The 22341-nt window shown below is 37.5% G+C and overlaps 1 protein-coding gene and 1 long non-coding RNA gene across 6 annotated transcripts in view; both read right to left on the reverse strand.

The window, feature by feature from the left end:
* Nucleotides 1-22341, reverse strand: part of LOC139958366 (uncharacterized) — a 35887-nt gene that overhangs the window by 7943 nt on the left and 5603 nt on the right. The gene's annotated exons all lie outside the window — the stretch shown is intronic.
* Nucleotides 1402-18449, reverse strand: LOC139958939 (terminal nucleotidyltransferase 4B-like). 5 transcript variants are annotated; one of them, XM_071956395.1, is made up of 12 exons: nt 18174-18449; nt 17580-17760; nt 15448-15559; nt 14764-14843; nt 13938-14089; nt 13137-13253; nt 8833-8928; nt 8215-8355; nt 7718-7910; nt 7084-7204; nt 6295-6629; nt 1403-5053 (listed from the first exon to the last, which is right to left on the reverse strand). In XM_071956395.1, exons 5-12 carry the CDS (start codon nt 14049-14051, stop codon nt 4983-4985), a joined length of 1188 nt encoding a protein of 395 aa, XP_071812496.1. In that variant the 5' UTR covers nt 14052-14089; nt 14764-14843; nt 15448-15559; nt 17580-17760; nt 18174-18449; the 3' UTR covers nt 1403-4982. The 5 variants fall into 5 exon arrangements, with proteins under 5 accessions (XP_071812498.1, XP_071812496.1, XP_071812497.1 ...); XM_071956397.1 differs by having other exon boundaries at nt 1402-5053; nt 7084-7165; nt 17580-18449; XM_071956396.1 differs by lacking the exon at nt 17580-17760 and having other exon boundaries at nt 18248-18449.

Genomic DNA, 22341 nt, shown 5'->3' on the forward strand with positions numbered 1-22341 from the left:
TCTGATGACCGAGTAGACTCCTATCATGACGGACACCCTGGATATCATTATCCTCACTACACTGGACTGGAAAAGTATCTGAAAAACAGAGAATGTAAAGACCAGATCTGAAATACCAATGAAGTGACTCGCAGATAAAGAGCGTTATAGCAAACACGTCTAATCTCACGAGTAGAGATGTCAGAATTACTCAAAGACAGGTTTTCATGCTAACATAAGCTATAAGTTAGGAGGAAGCACTATACAGCCAGTTACTTATAATTGTGAACACTCAATTATTCGTTCCTTTTAGCTATCGCTGTAAGGGCGTTACTAAGGATCAAAGACTGGCCGGATGGAGGAGGAGAGGGGGTGGTTAGGAGGGGGTGCTGGCAATTTTTTTTTGACAAGATATTTCTGATTGTCGCTTCAAAAGGTCTCGAACATCCCAAAACACATACTTTCAGCTCGATCGAAATGGATGTTGATACTGCACTATCATACAATGAAAAATTCACTAGTCCATTTAATTCTCATAATTCATAGAAATTTCAAGTTGCATCATGTCACTAATAAACATGTAAATTTTTGAGATAAAATGTAAAAAAGGGTGAAATTCAACTGTGAAATACGACAAAACTTTACAGTTAAAACTTCGCCATTTTATAGAAAAATATCATATTTTTGCGATAAAAGTTTGGAGTTTGGAGTGAACAATTCCGAGTTAAACATTTCGTTTTTTTTTCTATAAAACGTCATTACCATAAGTGAAAATCCAACTTAGACGAAAAAGCGCCCTAATGCTAACATAAAAATTGGTGGATTCCTCGTAAAATCTTAAAGTTTTTACGGAAAAACACCAAATGCTTGATATAAAACATCAATAGTTTGAGATGAGAAGTCATATTCTTCAGTAAATCAGATAATTTGGAGTTATCACAAGCACTGTTAAGCACCTGAAAACTGAAATTATTCTGTGGAACGGCCGCACCACTGGTTTAGGCTGATCGTTCATGTTGGGGTTACAGGCGGCGGACTGGGCGTAGTCTCCGGAAGATTTTGAATTTGGTGTCTTTCTTTTTCTCTTCGTATCTCGCTTAAAGCACCAAATACATGTGGCATGTATTTCTAGGTCCTGGTGGAAAGACCTGATAGGATGCAGGGGGGGGGGGGGAACTGCCGGAAGCTACATTGCAACAAACCTAGCTACATTATCGAATAAACACAGAACGAAGTTAAATTTGAATTTGACTTCAAAAAGAATTTCTAAATATCAAAAGTCTTAGCCAACCTACATTGACTTTAAGGTACCTCCTTCCTTTCCTCATTCTTTCTAAGAAAAAATCATCATCCAAAGTGTTTCTTAAATCCATGTTTGTGGAACGAAGGAGCACTGGGACTGACAATTTACATCACTTGAATGCCGATCACGTGACACCGGCCTCAGCGCTTAGGTCCTGATGTGAGTACAACTTTTGCTATTGTAAGATATCTTATACTTTACGAACTTTGAGGCTGCTGGCTGAGTGAGAGGATTGGAAAAACTTTCAAAAACGTAGAACCGTAAATGCATATGAATGTAATAATCATTTATATTTCAGAAGTTATTAAATTAAAAATCCCTCTTAACATACAGTACTGAAATTTCCAGAAATCGGAAAGTTATTGAAAGAAAAGAGAAGAATAAAACACGAAAGATGTGATTCAGGTGTAACTTACCAGCTGGAGGAAAAGGATTAAAAAGTCGAAAGAAACAGCCACCCATGTCAACGTGAAGCTATGACGAAGTTGTGATCTTGGGTTTTGTTAAACATTAATTTATACGTAACTGCTATACGGTTCAGCAAACGCAAAAATATACGGAATGCTATAAATGACACGGCAAGTCGGCTAAAAAGACAATCGTGAAATAAAGGTGAACATACCCTACTCGTTATGCAAACAGACATTAAGACGTAGTGTCATTGTAAGTAATCGCTGCATTGTTTTTCGGGGGTGAGGAACTTGCACGTTGGAAAGACTAAAGATGCCAAAGACTATAAAAGCATAATTTATTACCCCCTATTCATACCCGCAAAATTAAGTCTAAACAGTTAATTCCCCTCGAATGCAGTAAGCCATCGTCTCTGATTGCATCGTTAACTTTTATTATGTTATTCGGATTTCCACAGATTGGAGTTTCATGCACTGTGTTGCTGTCCTACTGTACCACACTACACAGTCACAAAATACAACAGATTTTTTGAAGAGCGGAATCCGTTTCCTCTGTAATTGTTCATTGATCCCGTATAAAACTATTTTCTAATCTTTGCAATCCCAAATTCTCTCTATGAATGCCATGGCATTGCCTCAATTATACTTTTTTTGTAATTTGATCACTGGGGAATATTCACATGAGTCCTAATGCAATAAGATGCTCCTGAATGCCAAATCTTCTATTTTTCTGGTTGATCTTACCTATATCAAATAGTAATAAACAAAATACATTTTTTGTCTCAACAATATTACAATTCTATTATTAGTTTCTCCTGCTCATGCTCTTTTAATTATTCTGTTTATTTTTTTTATCTTTCTGAAGTCAATTACATGATCTAATATGACCCTGTTACAATGAATTTCCATTTAACAAGTTATTTAAGTACTACCTTTTTGAATTGGTCTATAAAGTTTTATGCCTTTAATGGATTAATTTGATCACTAATTCCTTCCACCCATGCCTACCCATCCCCCTTCTCCCACACCCCACATCTCCCAAACACACACATATCCACAACACAAGACCACGTCCTGTACATTGTGAAAAAAGTAAGAAACAGTATTTATGTTTCATGGGTTTTGAAATTCATGAAAAGTATAGGGTAGCGAGGGAGAATCTTGATTATCTGTAACGACTTGCCCAGCAATAATGCTACCAAGAAAATATCTTGTTGTAACTGCTAACGACAGATTAAAGGACCTCTTTGCCACCCACCTACCCTTTCCCATATCACTCAAACTAACCTTACTATAGTACACCAATGTGTTTCCAACCATTACCACATCTTCTCAATTTAACCTTTGTATATTTTATATCCCTTCCCTTTTTTGGCTATTTTATTTATATATTTTTTGGGCCAATTGCAACAATTTTGAAATGTTTTTCAGTCCCTTCATAAAAACCAGACACAAATCAGCATAGCTGCCAAAGTAAGGAAGTCCTATATAAATGAAGAAAAAAATAACAGCTTGGCACCTTCACTACCTAACAACCGAATAATGCACCAAAGTCCAACCTTCAACAGATAATCACACAACAACCCTCCTATCAAATTCACCTTCGTCGAAATGGCGAATACAAGAACAGTTTGAAGAAATGGAGACCACCTCTAATTTACAATTTCAGAAACAATATGTACCTCTTGCCCACTCCCTTGGTTACTTCACAATTATTGCTCTAGGTAACAGATAAAACTTTTTTCTCAAAGCCATAAAAAATGTCACAAAAATAAACTCTTAGAACTAACTTCCACTAATCTTGTCAAAACCAAGTCTTTACTAAAAGAAAAGTGAACTCCTGCATAATGATAACATAATATCTTTCCTACTTCTCTGTGATCATCCTGTACAAGTCGTTTGCTGTCAAATTGTTTTTTTTTTTCTTTTCTTTTTTTCTAGCATTTTCTTTTGCGTGGGGGCGGTGGGGTGTCTTTAAGTTCTGTTTTCATTTTTTATCTTTTTTAGTTGTTTTTGCTTTGATATCGACACTACAAACTTTCCATCATCTTGCTTTTTCTCCTGTCACAGTATGACAACATTAATAATATTTTTTTAAGCTTTTTACTATGCTTTATATTCTCTTCCTAGGTGAGCAAAAAACCAACAAAATATGTTTTCTTTGTCACTGGTATCGTCAGTAAATGGTATATTATTTTCCATTTTTCATTGACATCTCAAAGCTAAGAAAAAACCAATCATTCCTGGGTTACTCCCTTTACCAAACAAAACCATCCACTCCTTCCTACACCTCCTTTCTCCCAAAACAAAAATCTTTACCGAATAGTTAAAAAAAATCATCGAGAGAAAAAGATTTGATATAAACAATTATTGCATTGTTGACAAGGCTGACAGTGTGAAAGTAGACATGTTTGATTACTATCCGCTTCATTTTGAGATTAGCAACATATTAATACTGAATAAACGGACTCACTTTGAGTGAATTTCAGATTGGAATCACGGTAAACACTTTTAATCGACTCCAAACTCCTTATTTTGCTCATTTCAGTACATCCATACACATCACAAATCATGAAACCGAACTAACAGCATTGCTCTTTTTTCCCCTCCTTAATCAAAGCACAGCTGATTTTCTAGATTATTTTTTGGTCTTGTCTGTTTACCAATTTCATAGTCTTCTTTGTTGGTTTTCTTGTCCCCCAACCAATCTTGTCGCTTTCATAAATAAAACCGAGAAAATACAGACACTTTTTGTCTCTTCTTTTGACTCAGTTCTTTGCCCCTCTCTTAGAGTTATCCTTTTTATGCTTCTTCTTTAATCTTTTGTTTACAGAGTTAGTATTTTGACTGCTATTGTTATTATTGTCTCCGCCACTGCTGCCACTCTGGGTTGAGTTGCCACCGCTATTGTGGCAGAATTTGCCATGCTGGTTGGTATAATTCTTGCTTCTATAAGTCTTTGATACCACTGGCTGTAACGACGAAGAGGTCCCTCCTGGAGAAATTCGGGAGTTTCCCTTCGGCAGAGACGTTTGAATTTCAGACTTGTGATTGGATGAGACGGTGACCTCAATATGAGGCGTGACTACTTGCCGCTCCTTGGAGGTCTGCTTGCTAAGCGAGTTCCCTGCGTTACCACGGACAGAGTTAGAAGTATGATTGCACCGTTTGCCGAATTTTGATTGTTTGTGATACGTCTGCCCATGGGAGACTGGTTTTCTAATTTCCTGTGTCCAGTCCAGGCTTTGTCAGTACTAGTTTCAGGTCCAACACTAGGGACAGCCTCCCTTTCAGAGGGTCCTTGGACAGATTCGATGGTGTCCTTGGAAGAACCAGAAGTTTGTGAAGACATTTCCGATTCCTAGAAAATTACAAAGGGAAAACAAAATGATTTTTATCTGATTCAGATTTGAAGGCACATTATATGACAGGCAAAAAGTACCGAAAGAGCAAGACAGTACCCCCACCCCACCCTTCCCCCATCTCAAATAGGTATTTCAAAGAGAATCACTTAATTTGTTAACAAATAATCATTCATTATGGATGCAAGGACAGGCAAAAAAGGACACCAAGGTGTAAGAAGAAAAAGTCTGCAAAACCACATAGCATCTCTTCTGAATGGTTGGTGTGGAAGAGAGTTAGTGGACGGTGCCCCAGAAGTGAGGGTAAGGTGCTAAAATGTTCTAGTATGAAATATATGTTTGGTCGGGTTAATCTATATCTAAACCAGACCTACTAATTCTCAATTTTATTGAAGATTGTAACCCAATTAATGTCTTTATGTTCTTAATGTCTACTGGCTGAGAATGTAAGTGCCTTATCTTATGTCTACTGGCAAACAGCAAAATCAACTTGCATTTAGCCAGAAATAACTTGAATTATGAATCTAAACCTTTCTTTTTATGACAATTTAATTGGTGTTACTGTGAGGTACCTTTGACAGAAATCTGTGCTAATGAAAGGATCACTCACATTCCTGTCGTTAATGTTACCTTCCTGATCGAATACACAAAATTCAACTTTGTTGTCACTCTGCAAATGGTTGAGGAGACAAAACCCCACTGCTGTGAAAGCTAAGAACAACTATTTTACTACTAAATGTTATGGACTTTACACCCTCCTCAAACACCCTAAAAATTACTGCTGAGGGCTTTTATGAACAACGATACTTACCTGTCTCTGTTCTAAATATGAACTTGAATCATCATAGCTTACAAAAGTCTTTGACATTTTATCACCGTGCTCCCCACCCTTCACCCCCTGGATCTACTTCAATGTCCACTTCCTCTCACTTCAAAAATCTACCTTTCTGAAAGCTTTACCACTTTAATTCAAGGGTAATTTGTAATCTTCTGGAATCTTGTTGGTTTTAATGTTTGGTGAAGTTAATGAAAACAGCAAGGACTTGAATTCAAGATAACATCACCTGTATCAAAGACTATTGTAATATCCTGTGAAATGTTTCCAAATGTTTTTGAACCTATCTTTTTTTCCTTTTCAGTATTTGAGAGGAGTGGATTAAATTGCAATATTGAGCAGACAACTTACAGAATCACTGGAACTAGACACAATTTCACCAGAGGAAGAAGATATAGACGTGACTTTGTTGTTGATGACATCGTTGGAGTTGGACATATTGGTGGCAGCAGTGGGGTTCATTGCACTTTTTTTTGTTGACCTCTTGGCAAGATCCTGTCTCTTGGCTATTTCTCTGAGAACTGTCAGCAAGGATGATGGTTGTAGCATTCACAGGGCGGATTGGCTGTGCTATCCTCAAGGCTGTGTCCGGTAAACAGAAGGCTTCTGGTTGAGGTATATTACAATGTATGGAAAAGTTGTGTGGATACATAGCCATTGCTTTCCGGGCCCAATTTTGCTGGACCCATAACCTATGGTCCATCACTTCGTCTGTTACCCTTATAATGCGACCGAGGATGCTGTGTGGAGCAAAACCAAAAGAAATAGGAACAAATAAAGCTAGGGGACAATCTGAGTGGAAATGACTGTAATGTTGCTTAATGAAATATTTACACTGTACCTCTGTAGGCAACCTAGTGTGATCTAGGTTAAGGATCAACACTTTTTTGTTTAGATGTAAACATTTCTCAATCAACGATTTTTTTCTTACTGAATATGACAATCAGTATTGGTTTCCCTTTGTTGGTACGATACCTTTTGACAGTAAATTTTCAGAGCAACGAGTATATGTAACTTTCAGTCAAAATTGTGTACTGCTATACTTTGGTAAGGTTATAAAGAAAGTCTCTTTTCCAGCCTTATTTGGGCCTGACTGTTTGACAAAAGAAATATACCCTGATAGGTAAAATATGATATGAAATATATAGGAAAAGCAAAAGAAACAAGGAGACAAAATTCTGGCATTTCACTGACCTATGACCATTACTTTCTTGGTCTATGTGAGGTACAACAGCTTGGGTGAGCACTTGGTAGGCATAATGGAATGCTTTCCTCACTTCTATGAATTCAAAAGAGTTCCTGCCAAGATCAACTCCTGTCGACAATAGAGAAATGTTAAAATGGAATAATAGCTTAAACTGACATGAAAGTAGAGAAAGCTTCTTCCTGGGCAATTTACATCATGTTTATTTATTTCTTAATGCAGAAATGAATACAACCCTTATCTTTACCCTCAGTTGTGTTTTTTTTTTGGGTGGGGGGGGGGGAGCAGATCTCCATTATATTCTCTGCCATGTATTAAAGGTAAAGAGATGTTTGTGTTTTATACTGTTCTTTTAATCTCTGAAACATCTCCCCTCCAACTGCCCCCTCCACCCCAACCATCCCCTCCCCATCACATGTGTACATACAGTATTTGATAACACAAAGTAAAATAGCAAAACTCAGAAGCCTTAAACTACAAAATATTTCATTTTATAATGCAAAGGAATATTTATGACATATCCCAAATTGCCTGAGAAGTTGACAATATTCTGAATATTTCTACTTTGATACCAAAAAAGTTGTACTTTTAGTGAAAAAAAGGGGGAGTGTAAATTGGACTTACCATTATTGAGTGGATCCTTTAAACAGAGTAAGCTAAAGCGGTCGGTCATAAAAGAGGCATCCTCTTTGGGAAAGTAGCTACCGCCATTTTCGACAGTAATTCCCGTTTTGAAATAGTTGAAGTTGACGCCATACAGCTCAAAGAATTCAATCAAAAGAACGCCATAATTGATTGGTTCTGGGGGAACATGTAACTGTAGAGAAAAAGGAGAAAACTTCACAATTAAATACAAGAGATTATTTGATCAAGTTTGGGCTAAACAAAAAAATCCCACCCAAATTAGAAAAGGCAGCTTTCTGATGTCTATAATCACAAACAGAGGTGGAATTCTTTCTTCATTAGAGGTGCAGTAATGTGGTCGTCATAAACTAGAAGAGCTTCCTCAACTGTGGCAGGACAGAGCTAAAAAGGTAATCAGATCACTAAAGAAATGGCTACAGTGATGGTGCTACGGTTGTGACTATAGTATACTCACTATAATCTGCTAGAAATGTTACCTGTAGGAAGCTGACAATCATCAGGATGAGGCCATAGGAACTGATGCCATCATTCCAGACTTCGTTTAAGTCTCTCTGAAGTAGAATCTGCTTCAAGACAAACATCAATTGTGGGAGGGTGGGAAACTGAGAGATAAAGTTCTGAGTAAGAACAAAAGAGGAATTTCAGTTTTGATTATTATTTCCTTCTTACTATTATAAATATGGAAAAGTAGGAACAATTTGTGAATGAGGGTAACAATAACATTGATCTTTGAATCTGTGCTGACCTAGACTGCCTTCTGCAAGCGATTCAAACCTAAAAAGGATAAAAACTTACTGGTTTGGGTATTTACGAACGACGGTACTTACCTGTCTCCAACTACACTAACGCACTTTACCAGTGGCGTCTTGGTAGACGTGTTAATGTAATTGGAATAAGGTAAGAGAGGAGTGAAGTAAATAATTACTTACTTCAACTCTCCAAATTACACCAAAGTTACTCTATTTACCATCAATTCCACAACTTTTTGGTCACTGGTCAATTTAACAAAACCTAGTTTGTAATTCTCTTCTTTTTGGAACAATTTTTAAAAATGTGACACAGTAAACTACATTCAACTGTTTCCTATAGCTCACCTCAATAAGTTTGGCACATTCTGTGGTGGTTTTTACATTAAAGCTCATATCAACCCGAATCTGAGTGAAGGCATCTGTCAGTTTCACGATGGGCACCTTTATAGAAAAAAAAATATTAAAATAATCCAAACTCAGTCAATAATTTATGACTTCATCACTTCATCAGATTGGAAATTGTGTACTATTCTTTTTTACAAAGAAATGAGTCGGGCTTAAGGTAGTGAGTTAACTATACAGCTCTGACATTGCTCATGGCAGAAATGTTGGCATCTCTCCTGTGGCCTCCTACTGTACAAGTAGTGGCTGTTATAGAAGCATCCAGAGTTTGTGAGAAGCCATGATTCCATGGCTAATAGGTAACAAATGTGAAAACTGGATAAACAAAATACATGTCACAAATATGTATGCTTGACACATGGATAGAGAATGAGGAGGACAAGGACAGGTTACCAGATCAGTCTACATACAGGAAGGGGGTATGTGGGTGAGGCAGCTGTGGTTGTGAGGAGGGGGTGAGAGGGCTGTGGTTTTGAGGAGTGTCCACAGAACTCTATGCTACCTAATTCCTAATATTATAAAATTGCCTTTGCAGGATCTCACATGTTGGCACTGTTACAAACTTCTGGAGGGCATGTGGTTAGTATCAAATGTCATTCTCTTCCAACTTATAAAGCAGATACGAATACGCTTTGGTGAAGTGTTGTTTTGTATTTTTAGGTTATCTATCATTAATTAATATGAAAACTTCTGGACAATACTTTTAAATATTAAGTGAGGAATGTCAGACATCCTTAAACATTCTTTAACAAAACCCCAAACTGAAAGTATCACTGTATTCATATGTTCCTTGTCCTCCTGGTGCAAGCTAGCTATGCAGTGGGCCATTATGACAACTTTAACGAGTAGCTCAGTGCACACCCTGGGATCCAAAACCTTTGGACACTATGTTTATACTTCACTCATACCAGAAAGGCTTTATATAAGTCAGCTTATACACTAATCACTGTACAATACACCACTCTGTTTCTTATCACTTGACCAGATAATATGTGGATTTATGCATTACAATACAACCTGTCTGCCCAGCCTGCATATGCACTTTCCTACTGTATATATCTAGACTACATGGTCGGAACATATTATCAGTATCCCCCCCCCCCCCCTCCTCCACTTCTGGTACACTACCCACGTTCACTCCCTTCTAGATCAACCATTCAAAGAAGCAACTATGTAAAATTAATTTTTCTCTCCACGTTGCCCTTTGGTGATTGTTTCTTACCAAATTAGTGTGACCCACTAGCAGAGTAGACGGCTTCTAAGGGACTTAGATAAACTTGGATAGTCTATAGAAATACTAGACAGATGACTAAACAGGGTTTGTTGATTGCAAACAACATTTACTCTCACTATCTATTTAATCCTGACAAGAGTAACTTGATCAATTTGGGGCACTTGCTAATAAAACTTCAAATAATCTACTTGAAATATTTTCCTGAATTACAGCACACACCTGTTACTGTACAGGCTTACAGTACCAGAACAGCAGAATAATATTTACTGATAAATGAGCAGTAATTCAGCAGGTTTATGTTGAGTACAGAATCATCATTCTTTGACTGACAGTTTTTAATCGACTAACCATGTGCTTTAATGTCAGAAACTGGCAGAAACTGCCAGTGGCCCCTAGCTTTTCTCTTCACTTGCAAAGCAGAAAAATCCACAAACATTTAGCGTTAATAGCCCAAACGCTGAAGCCAGCACAGAATAATATAGAATAGTTGTAAACAAAGGTTCCCTTTCAATAGTATGCATCATTCACCCAAAGTATGCTCCATTCCCTATAGCATGGTCCATCACCATAAAATGCTCCATTCCCCATAGCATGGTCCAAACTCATATAATGCTCCATTCCCTAAAGCATGGTCCATCCCAATGGTTTGCTCCATTCCCCATAGCATGGTCCAAACTCATATAATGCTCCATCCCCTATAGCATGGTCCATCACCATAAAATGCTTCATTCCCTATAGCATGGTCCGAACTCATATAATGCTCCATTCCCTATAGCATGGTCCATCCTAATGGTTTGCTCCATTTCCCATAGCATGGTCCAAACTCATATAATGCTCCATCCTCTATAGCATGGTCCATCACCATAAAATGCTCCATTCCCTGTAGCATGGTCCATCCCAATGGTTTGCTCCATTTCCCATAGCATGGTCCAAACTCATATAATGCTCCATCCCCTATAGCATGGTCCATCACCATAAAATGCTTCATTCCCCATAGCATGGTACAAACTCATATAATGCTCCATTCCCTATAGCATGGTCCATCACCATAAAATGCTTCATTCCCTATAGCATGGTCCATCCCAATGGTATGCTCCATTTCCCATAGCATGGTCCAAACTCATATAATGCTCCATCCCCTATAGTATGGTCCATCACCATAAAATGCTCCATTCCCCATAGCATGGTCCAAACTCATATAATGCTCCATTCCCTATAGCATGGTCCATCACCATAAAATGCTTCATTCCCTATAGCATGGTCCACCCCAATGGTTTGCTCCATTTCTCATAGCATGGTCCAAACTCATATAATGCTTCATCCCCTATAGCATGGTCCATCACCATAAAATGCTCCATTCCCCATAGCATGGTCCAAACTCATATAATGCTCCATTCCCTATAGCATGGTCCATCACCATAAAATGCTTCCCTATAGCATGGTCCATCCCAATGGTTTGCTCCATTCCCCATAGCATGGTCCAAACTCATATAATGCTCCATCCCCTATAGCATGGTCCATCACCATAAAATGCTTCATTCCCTATAGCATGGTCCAAACTCATATAATGCTCCATTCCCTATAGCATGGTCCATCCCAATGGTTTGCTCCATTTCCCATAGCATGGTCCAAACTCATATAATGCTCCATCCTCTATAGCATGGTCCATCACCATAAAATGCTCCATTCCCTGTAGCATGGTCCATCCCAATGGTTTGCTCCATTTCCCATAGCATGGTCCAAACTCATATAATGCTCCATCCCCTATAGCATGGTCCATCACCATAAAATGCTTCATTCCCCATAGCATGGTACAAACTCATATAATGCTCCATTCCCCATAGCATGGTCCATCACCATAAAATGCTCCATTCCCTATAGCATGGTTCACCCCAATGGTTTGCTCCATTTCTCATAGCATGGTCCAAACTCATATAATGCTCCATCCCCTATAGCATGGTCCATCACCATAAAATGCTTCATTCCCTATAGCATGGTCCACCCCAATGGTTTGCTCCATTTCCCATAGCATGGTCCAAACTCATATAATGCTCCATCCCCTATAGCATGGTCCATCACCATAAAATGCTTCATTCCCCATAGCATGGTACAAACTCATATAATGCTCCATTCCCCATAGCATGGTCCATCACCATAAAATGCTCCATTCCCTATAGCATGGTCCACCCCAATGGTTTGCTCCATTTCTCATAGCATGGTCCAAACTCATATAATGCTCCATCCCCTATAGCATGGTCCATCACCATAAAATGCTTCATTCCCTATAGCATGGTCCACCCCAATGGTTTGCTCCATTTCCCATAGCATGGTCCAAACTCATATAATGCTCCATCCCCTATAGCATGGTCCATCACCATAAAATGCTCCATTCCCCATAGCATGGTCCAAACTCATATAATGCTTCATTCCCTATAGCAGGGTCCATCCCAATAGTTTGCTCCATTGCCCCATAGCATGGTCCAAACTCATATAATGCTCCATCCCCTATAGCATGGTCCATCACCATAAAATGCTCCATTCCCCATAGCATGGTCCATCCCAATAGTTTGCTCCATTCCCCATAGGATGGTCCATCACCATAAAATGCTCCATTACCCATAGCATGGTCCATCACCATAAAATGCTCCATTCCCCATAGCATGGTCCAAACTCATATAATGCTCCATTCCCCATAGCATGGTCCAAACTCATATAATGCTCCATTCCCAATAGCATGGTCCATCCCATATAATGCTCCATATCTCCATGGCATGGTCCATACTCATTATAATGCTCCATTTCCCGTAGCATGGTCCATCTCAATAGTATGCTCCATTCCCCATAGCATGGTCCATTCCCTCAAACTATGACTCACTCCCAATAGTATGCTCCAATCCCGAGAGCATTATCAATTCTCATACCATTGCCCATCTCCCATAATATGCCCTGTTCCACAAAGTATACTCAACAGTCAATACCCTACTGCATGCCTCATAACCTGTTAAGTTCTTACCTCTCTACCAAACACGATGGCACCATCATCCAAGAACACATGGACAACGTCAGATTCTGGATTGGATGCCTCACCACTTCCATCAGAATCGTAGTATGTGACAGACAGACCTTTGACCTTTTCCAAGTTAAAGATGCGGCAGGGAGAATGGAAAATTGTTAACATGCAAACGTGTGCTTTCAACAGTTTGTACAAAAGGGCTTCATGAAACTTCTTTTCATTTCAATCATACTTTTAATAATGGTTTCTGGAAAGACAATTACCAGAGGAAACTGACTTCTCTTAAAGTTTTATAATCTCAAGGATGCAAAGTTCTTACCTAACTGATGTATCTGGTGCTGTTTTGTTTTAATCTGACTATATCACATTTATTACAGGAGTTTACAACCCACATTTTTAATTTTAAACAGAGCAAACCAGCACCTTGACATATTTAATGGAGTTCTTAAACTTATCTTGTTTCGAAATAACTATCAAATTGGGACGGTGGAGATGGGTGGCATAACTGGCATGTGACTCCTCTCACTACTCCACTTTGTGAAAAACTGATTAGTAATAAAGAAAAATGTTACTCTTTTTTGTATTTTTTTTGTATATAAGAAAGAGTATATAAGAAAGTTGTATATAAGAACGTGTATAAGAAAGTGGCCAATTTGTTGAGAAAATAAATGAAATTATAACTTAACAATTGTACAGTTACATTCACAGACTGTACTGGAAATTATGGTAAGGAATGCTTGGAGGGTTTACTTTTCAATCCAAAAATGTGAAAATGATGAATTCGAAAATAAAATTTTTCACCTCTCCTTTGGCTAACATGTCATTAATAAATGTCTGCCAGGAGATGTTCTGGGCATCATCTCCCTTCGAGAGCATGTTTAGCAACGTGATTATAAGGAGAAGTATTAGCAACATTCGGATATTATCATTGTCCAAGCCTCCCTTCTGAGGATCTGTATAATCGAAACAAGCAAGTAAGAAAAGAAGAAAAGGAAAAGATTATTCATTTCAATTCACAAAAATTGGATGACGACTCCAGGGAGTACTTTCATACTTTATCGTGAAATATCAAAGGCAAACAAATTTCCAAGAATCCCAAGAAAAAAGCATGCAATTCCTACAAGTAATTTTTGATATAACAACAGCTACAGTTGGTCCATTGTTGTACCAAGAGTGAACTTGTAGCAGACAGGTGAGATGTCCTAGATACACTATGACAAACACTTATTTTGTCTGTTGAATCCAGTTGTCTTCCTCTAAAATGGGTTGAGCACCATTACTCTACATTCATTGGAAACTTTTATTGTCAAATCATAGCACAAGTGTAATATACCCTATAGTTCTGAATCCCAAATCAAATCAATAGAATAAAACATAAAATTATAACCAACTATTTTCGTGTCGGTCAGCTAACTTGATTTCATCACACAATGTATGTTTGGTAATTGCAACTATTAGGCCAAATATCTTTAAAACTGTTTGTAAAATTTTAATGCAAATTTAGACCGCATTAATCCTAGACATGCTAATTATGAAAACTGAATCATTGTGTTCATCAATGTATCTTTCCAACAAAATAAATACATTTAGTTTTAGACTCAACATTCAGAGAGACACCATACTGTACCTTCTTCATCTTTTTGTTCCTGTTTCTCATCATTTTGATTTTGTTTGTTGGATTGTCTGGGAGAACTGGAAAATTAGTTTCTGAAAGAAAAAAATCACAAATTAATAATTACACACAGCTAACATTCACATCACAAAAGGTAACAAACTTTGGTTTAAGATTACTTAGGCTCAGTGTACCCAATAAACAATGTTTTTAGTCAACAACATGAATTTACAAATTTAAAGCTAGGTCAAATGAGTATTAATTCCAAACATTAACACTATTAAAACAAAAGGCAAGGCAGACTAATGTTACACATGTTGCTTTACAAATAAACAAAGTACAGTAATTCACAAGCTTTGAAAAAGTAGCGATTAAATATTTGATTATAATATCAAGAATCTCAATTTTGTTTTAAATCATGATTTATTGAAGGGTCCTAAACAAAAGGATGACATCGCTGTTCTTCCTCAGCTCTTTCAATCTTAAGTCAGCCATCCTAACGTAACATCATGCATATTTAAAAATGTTAACGAATGACCCCTATCGCCTGATTTCTTTTTGAAACTGAAATGACCAACATAAACAATTGTTGGAATAGTTTACAAGATTTTATTTCAAATAGTATTCTCATTTCTATATTTTACCAAGTTCTTTTTGATCAAGACATTATGGAAACTCACAATCAGACCTGGAGCTTACCATTTATGCCCAGAATATTTTTCAAACTGGTATTGCTCAAATTAGATCTTTGTATTATGCTTTGTAAAGCATTGAACACTCTCCTTCTTTGAGTACTCCAATGTGATGAAACCTGAGAAGGGATATTTATAGGAAAAAAGAATGAAACATACATACATACAGTATGTAACTTCTCAAATGGCTTTCATTATTGCTGCCAAAATGGTATATTGACTTTACACATCATAACAGTAGACAATGTCATGGTTGTATCAGGGGGCTAAATACCATACTAAATTTCGGTCTTGGTTTCTTTGCTGCACAAAATACCATAATAAACATGCACATTTTTGGTATGTTCCTGTACAATACTGTTCCATGCTAAAAACGGAATTAAATTTTAAATACCCGATTGTAAGTAGAAAGATTGAGAAATGTATTCAACCACACATTAATATTAAATGGCATGGCTAAAATGATACCAGAACACAATCAAATGAACAATTTGAATGTGGACTCAACTCTATGAATACTCAACTGTTCAACATGCTCCTTGTTTTTTTTCTTAAGCTTTAGAGGCTAAATCACATTTCTAAACCCAAGTGAAATGTTCTTGAAGATGGGAACTAGCAACCTCCTATTTAAAGGATTAGGCTTGGTATCTATAAGAAAAGCATTCTCTAAGTTTGCTATGTACATTAGAGTGTACATTTTCATAATTCATTCTGTTACATGAACCACTTGCACAAATTACTGCTGGAGTTAACCAGCATTAATGCAAGTTGAGCATGTTCTATATAACATAAATTTCTGAAACTTTCAACTGGAAACTTTCCCAATGACTCTTATATAAGATCTCATTTCATCCTGTGTCAAATAGTTATTGAAAGATCTTTGATGTGACCTGCATATAAGTTTATGGTTATCAAACTTTAAAGCCTCATTATACATACAAACTCCACTTCTACTTCCACTAAACAATCTTTTCATGGTAACTAACTTTATGACAATGTACTTTTGTCAGAATTTTGGCTTATTTACACAGTTTAAAGAAATGAAAATTTCAGACAAGAAAATTGTTTAATATCCACAACTTTAATCATGGGTATGTGTGGGTACTGGGCAGGAGCTTTTGAGCTTTCGTTCTTAACTGTACATGTGTTGTGTGTAACCACCACTGTATGCATTTAATACCATAAATGATGGCATTACATAATATATCTGGCTCTCTCTCACACAGTTTTCTGTAGCAGATATAGTCATTAGAATGACACATGTATATAACGTCTTGACTCATTAGTTCTACCCTGGCAGTGGAATGTCTCACCGTATTTAGTGTTCACTGTGTATTCGTCATCATTTTTGTTTTTAATTTTTCAAATTACAGACAATACGTACATTTGCTTGTGCAAGTGTTAGCTTATGATACCGTGAATGCCACTACAACAATACTGTATTTATACACATGAATGAATACTGTAAACCATCTGCATCAGTGGCGGAGCTAGGGTTATTGGACAAGGGGGGCGAGCATGGTTTGTAGGGGCGCTTTCGACACTATCTAAGCGGAGCGCCACCACAGGTTGGCGCAGAGCGTACAGAAATTTTTTGAGTAAAGATTGCCTGAAATGACCCTTTCCTGACCTTGTTAATTTGCAAATAAACGAAGAATAAATAGGTTTCATCGCCCACAAAATGTGACAAATGTCAATAGGTAGATGAGAGCGCAATAAAAAAGTAAATAATCGCAATAAGTAAAAACTGGTAAAATATTGAAAAGGGCGCTAGCAGTCCATTTGAGTCCGTCAGGGTGTGACATTATTATGCTGTACGTTTAAGAGCTACTTTATATGTCGCTCACCAACATCATTACTGTTTAGTGCATAGCCTTGTATGTTCAAGGATCGGCCTCTTGCGATCTGGCCTTCCGAGTTTTAACCTCTTAATACATTTCCGTAATTCCTTATAGAAGTATTTTTGTCTTTATTTGGACATTGAACAACATATTACCTGGTCGGTAACATTACAAAGGGGGGCATCCCCCCCCCCGACTGTATGGACGCTCCGACACTGATTTACATGCATGAAAATGATGAAACTACATTACAACTACGGTATTTACAAACTGCAGGAGTGTGAGACTTAATGCATACCATTGCCAAGTTGAAGTTGAAGTGGTAAAGTTGGCCTACATATCTTCTGACTTGGTTCCTTGCTATGCCTTGTATTGCCGAACATGTGCTGAACACCGATGATTGCAAGTGATGACAGTTTGTATTGTACTTTGAATTATTAAGTTGCGATAATTTGTACTGATTATTTGCCCAACTTGCACTTGATGTAGACCAGGGTTGTCCAACCTTTTGCAGAGGAGGGCCACATGGCATGATTTTGATGAAGGAGGGGGCCGCATGAACCCTACGCTCGATTTTTCGATTTTTTGCCCGGAGCCCAAGGCAACAAAATGTGAGCACTGCACGCGGAGCGCACTGATTTATTTTCCTCCCTGATAAACAGATGACTAAAGTCCAGCCGCCCCCCCCCCTCCCCTCCGCTGAGAGTGTCACACAAACTGACCTGGATGCAGTTTTTTTGGACCCAGAAGGTTCGAATGATTGATTATATAGCTTCAAATTGTTATCAATAAATCTGCTCACTAAAATTTCGCACCGTACAGCATCTCTGGCGGGCAGGACGCAACCCTGCGGCGGGCCGGACTGTGGCCCGCGGGCCGTAGGTTGGACAACCCTGATGTAGACCTTTCAATCCATACGTTATGCGCGGTTCTAACAGGTTTCGCTAAACTAGTACACGTTCTTACGGTTTTCTCTAACGATTATTTTTCCTCTCAATTTCTTCGACCACTCTCTTTTGGTTGAAATTAAACGAATAACTCCACTCATGATTTAAAGGGTTTCCTCTAGCAATGGGAGAAACGGTTTGTATCCAGTTCGTTGACGATTTTTCTTTTGAGATTTGAAGTGCTACAGAGTTACTTGTCAGTTCTCCATCTGTTTGGAAATTATTACGATTACATCATAACAAACTGCTCAATGCTTATCAGGAACTCCCCAAATTGGTCACTTCAAATATGCCAGGCACACTGACACATTCCTGCAGATTTTTGTAACTTCACGGATATATGCCTTAGCTAAATTGGTTCATGGTGGAGACTTTACTGGCGACGAACTTCCTCAATTAGAGGGATAACAGAAAGAGATGGAAGGGAGAGCGAGGGGGAAAGGGGGGGGGGGGCAGGAGGTATCGAAGAAACAAGAAGTTTTTCTTAGTCGTCATGCAGTACATAGAAATATAACGGTATACTTCAGGGTGTCTCCTGCCTCCCTTCTTAGTCGTCAGTACATACAAACATGACCGTATTTACTAAATGGTGTCTCCTGCTCCACACCCCCCCCCCCCTTGTCGTCTGCATTTCCAAAGAAGATAGTAGTCCCAATTATTTCGGTTTCAAATAGCACCCAATACCTCGACGCGTCGAGGCCATATATGCCTACATTCCTTTGTGCTGTGGATCTCTCTTTCCTGAGACCTACTTGATCATTGTTATTTGAAATGTCACAAATTCACATACAAGAAAAATTAAGGACTCAGGAGTACAAACAACATAGCAGACACCATACATCATTACCATTGTCTATATTTCAGCTGCATATTTGGTTTATATACAGTAAACGAAAATGTAATGTTAGAACTATAAAATACATATTTTGTTAAGACTGACACGGCAGTTTACTTGAGATGGTCACTCATTTTCCAACTTAAATCAGTTTATTCTGACCCAGTCTTTTCTACTCGGGAAATCCATAATTGTCTGAACCTGCCATGTACCAGGATATTAATTTATATAGTTCACTTTTACGTTTGTAGACAAATACGTACTGAATGATGACCTTGAAATGTCACAACAAACTTTGTTGATTACACAGAATTTGAAGAAAAATATCTTATTATACAAAGCAAAAGCAAAAACTTACAATTAAAAAAGAACAAGTTCCCCTATTATGACAAGATTTCAGAACATTTAAATTATCTAAAAATCGCTGTTTTGGAGGAAATTTGAAAAAGTTCAAACCATTGTAGGCAGTGGCTTGGGGATATAATTTAACAGCTGTAATGCTATTAGATATAAGTGTTTGAAAATGCCAGTAAGCATTGCTCATATCTCGCCAGGGTCTCTAAGTGGACTATAGTAATTTGCAGACACCACCTTAAATAACAAAACAGTGTCAAATTTGTAATCAATAACAACAATGTAAGTTTGAAGAAATGGATTATAAAACTTGATCCTAGGCAACCATTCTTTTTGGACTACTTTAGAAACTCGCATGTGGGTTGCAAAGGCCCTTCATGTGGGGACGTACGTGGAGGGGGGGGGCCTTCTGTTATAGATAAGACAAACTGACTTTGTTTTGAAGTACCACTGGTGTTCAAGGCTAATATAGGCATCATAAATGCATGACGCATGGGCATAGTATATGAACTGAATAAATGTACATGTAAACATTACATTCTGTGCACACACCGATGGAAAATATATTTAACAGACAAACGTGCATTTTACTAGGCTATGTTAAAATACTATAACGGAAACGAGGCAAGATGACGTCACCCTCGGCCTCATGAACAGTACTACAAAATAAAATAAAAAACTGCAACATGTTGTAGGCTTTATGTACTCCTCTATCTGGTTCATTCCTTTTTAGTTAATTTCAGAAATCCAAAATCCACCTTTAATTGATGCAATGGTTGTCGGTGGGATGGGTGACCAAGCGTCCATTTTCAGATAAAAAACGGTCAGTAGAAATTGGTGGACTTAACTCATCTATAACAAATCAAAGATGTCGGGTTATTAATATTCGTTTGCTTACAATAACGATCTTTGTACATGAACATAACGGCCTCTGTCTATGGAACTCGAAAAAGTACCCGGATGCAAAAAGTACTCGATTTCGGTACTCGGATTCTTAAAGCAGTACTCGGACTAGCACTTGGTATTCGAAACCCGAAGTACCCGGAATACTTATCTTACAAGTACTCGACTACAGCACTGTTAACACGATGACGCTTTTCCTCTATTACAACTTACATTTAGGAGCTGCCGACTGAGTTCTGACCATGGGAAGTTCTGAATATCAATTGAGACCAAATCTTGACGACCTAAATTTCGAACCAGATATGGATTTAAAACAGAAATTATCACGAAGAGACCAAATATGCCAGGTGACCTTCCAATCTTTTTTTAGTAAAATAACTATCTACCTCTTAAATGTATCAAATAGAGAAGGATGAGCGACCAGCTGTCTGTTTACAGATAACTTCTCTACAGAGTATGAGAGAAGTGACGTATTTATTAAGACTACATCAGCATTCAATACCACTCAGCTGGGACAATATTTGGTATTAATGTACTTTCATATCCCGCTTCAAAGCAATCGCATGGACGGTGTGAGCACTATGACCACCTCGCTTATATTTCATAAGTTCAAATACTGTTCAATATATAGGACAATATATCTGGTCAAGCATTGGAAACCTACACCAACTGGCTGTTCAGTATGAATGTGCATGATAATAGCTACGGTTCCTGGTACTTTCTCGTGCAGTACGTAAGATATGCCATGGTTCTTCATCCTTACGCGATTCTACTCAGTAAGTTTGCTTTAACAGCTTAATGTTTCTTGTAATCTTACTTTATTGAAGCCAATATCTTGGCAAAAAAAAGGAGGAACTATATTACTGTACCTGTAGTGAAGTTTCTAATTTCTTGGATTACGATATACTAATTAATGTAGGGATGCACCGGATCCAAATTTTTGGATCCGGCCGGAACCGGATTTTGCCGGATAGTACATGAAATCCGGCCGGATAAAATCCGGCCGGAACCGGATTTTTTTCATTACACAAAAGAAAATCATTAATAAGAAGTAGAAGTATGAAACAAGGAGCAAATCTTAGGTGAGGTATACGCATATTATAAAGAAGGTGAAATTAAGACCCCATTTATGAGATTAAATATGACTTGAAGTGGTGTAATCTACATTCTTTAATAAAATAACTACAATATAATTGTTGACAAGCTGGATACAGTACAGTGTGTAAATTTGTTTGCTGGAAAATACTGCATACTACCTATGAAGTTTGTTTTAAAACGGGAAGCTACATTTCACAAAACTCATACTTTATACTGAATAAAAAGGTTATTTAATGTTGTAATAACACTACTATCTGGATTTAGAATTGTCTTTTATTATTCATTATTTGGTAACACATTTTTACACTGCAATATTATCTGTAAAAAAAAAGCATTGTTTCTTTCCAGAAGTGGAAGAAACTTCTTATCTATCTTCTATCTATCCTTTAAAATGGAATTGAATGTTCATTAGAACACTTAATGATTAAGGTTTTTCATGAACTTTTAGGAACTTTCATGGTGACAAGAGATATCCAAGAGAATGCCAACAATAATGGGAAAGTAAAGATTCAATGGAATAGTATTTTGACTGATAAGTATATGAATGGTCTATTTTAACTGCACAATATTAAACTGATGAAGGCTGCAAGAAATGATTTCACTGCAAACTGTATTTTTTGTATATAGCTTCATATTACAGCTGTTGTTTCATTTTGGTTGATCTTTAGAAACAGTGGGTCAGACCATTGAGAAAATTAAATTAAACATGTTAAACCTAATATTTCCTTACTTTGAATGTTTTTATTAATTTTTGTAAATAGTTTACATTGATTTAAGTTAATACCAACACCTTTTTAAGGAATAATTCAGGCCAGAGTTTGAAAAAGATTAGGCCAGATTTTGAAAAAGATCCGGCCGGATTTTGAAAAATATCCGGCCGGAACCGGATAATTCCTCACTATCCGGCCGGATAGTCTGGCCGG

The sequence above is a fragment of the Apostichopus japonicus genome, chromosome 18, assembly GCF_037975245.1.
Source record: "Apostichopus japonicus isolate 1M-3 chromosome 18, ASM3797524v1, whole genome shotgun sequence".
NCBI lineage: Eukaryota > Metazoa > Echinodermata > Holothuroidea > Aspidochirotida > Stichopodidae > Apostichopus > Apostichopus japonicus.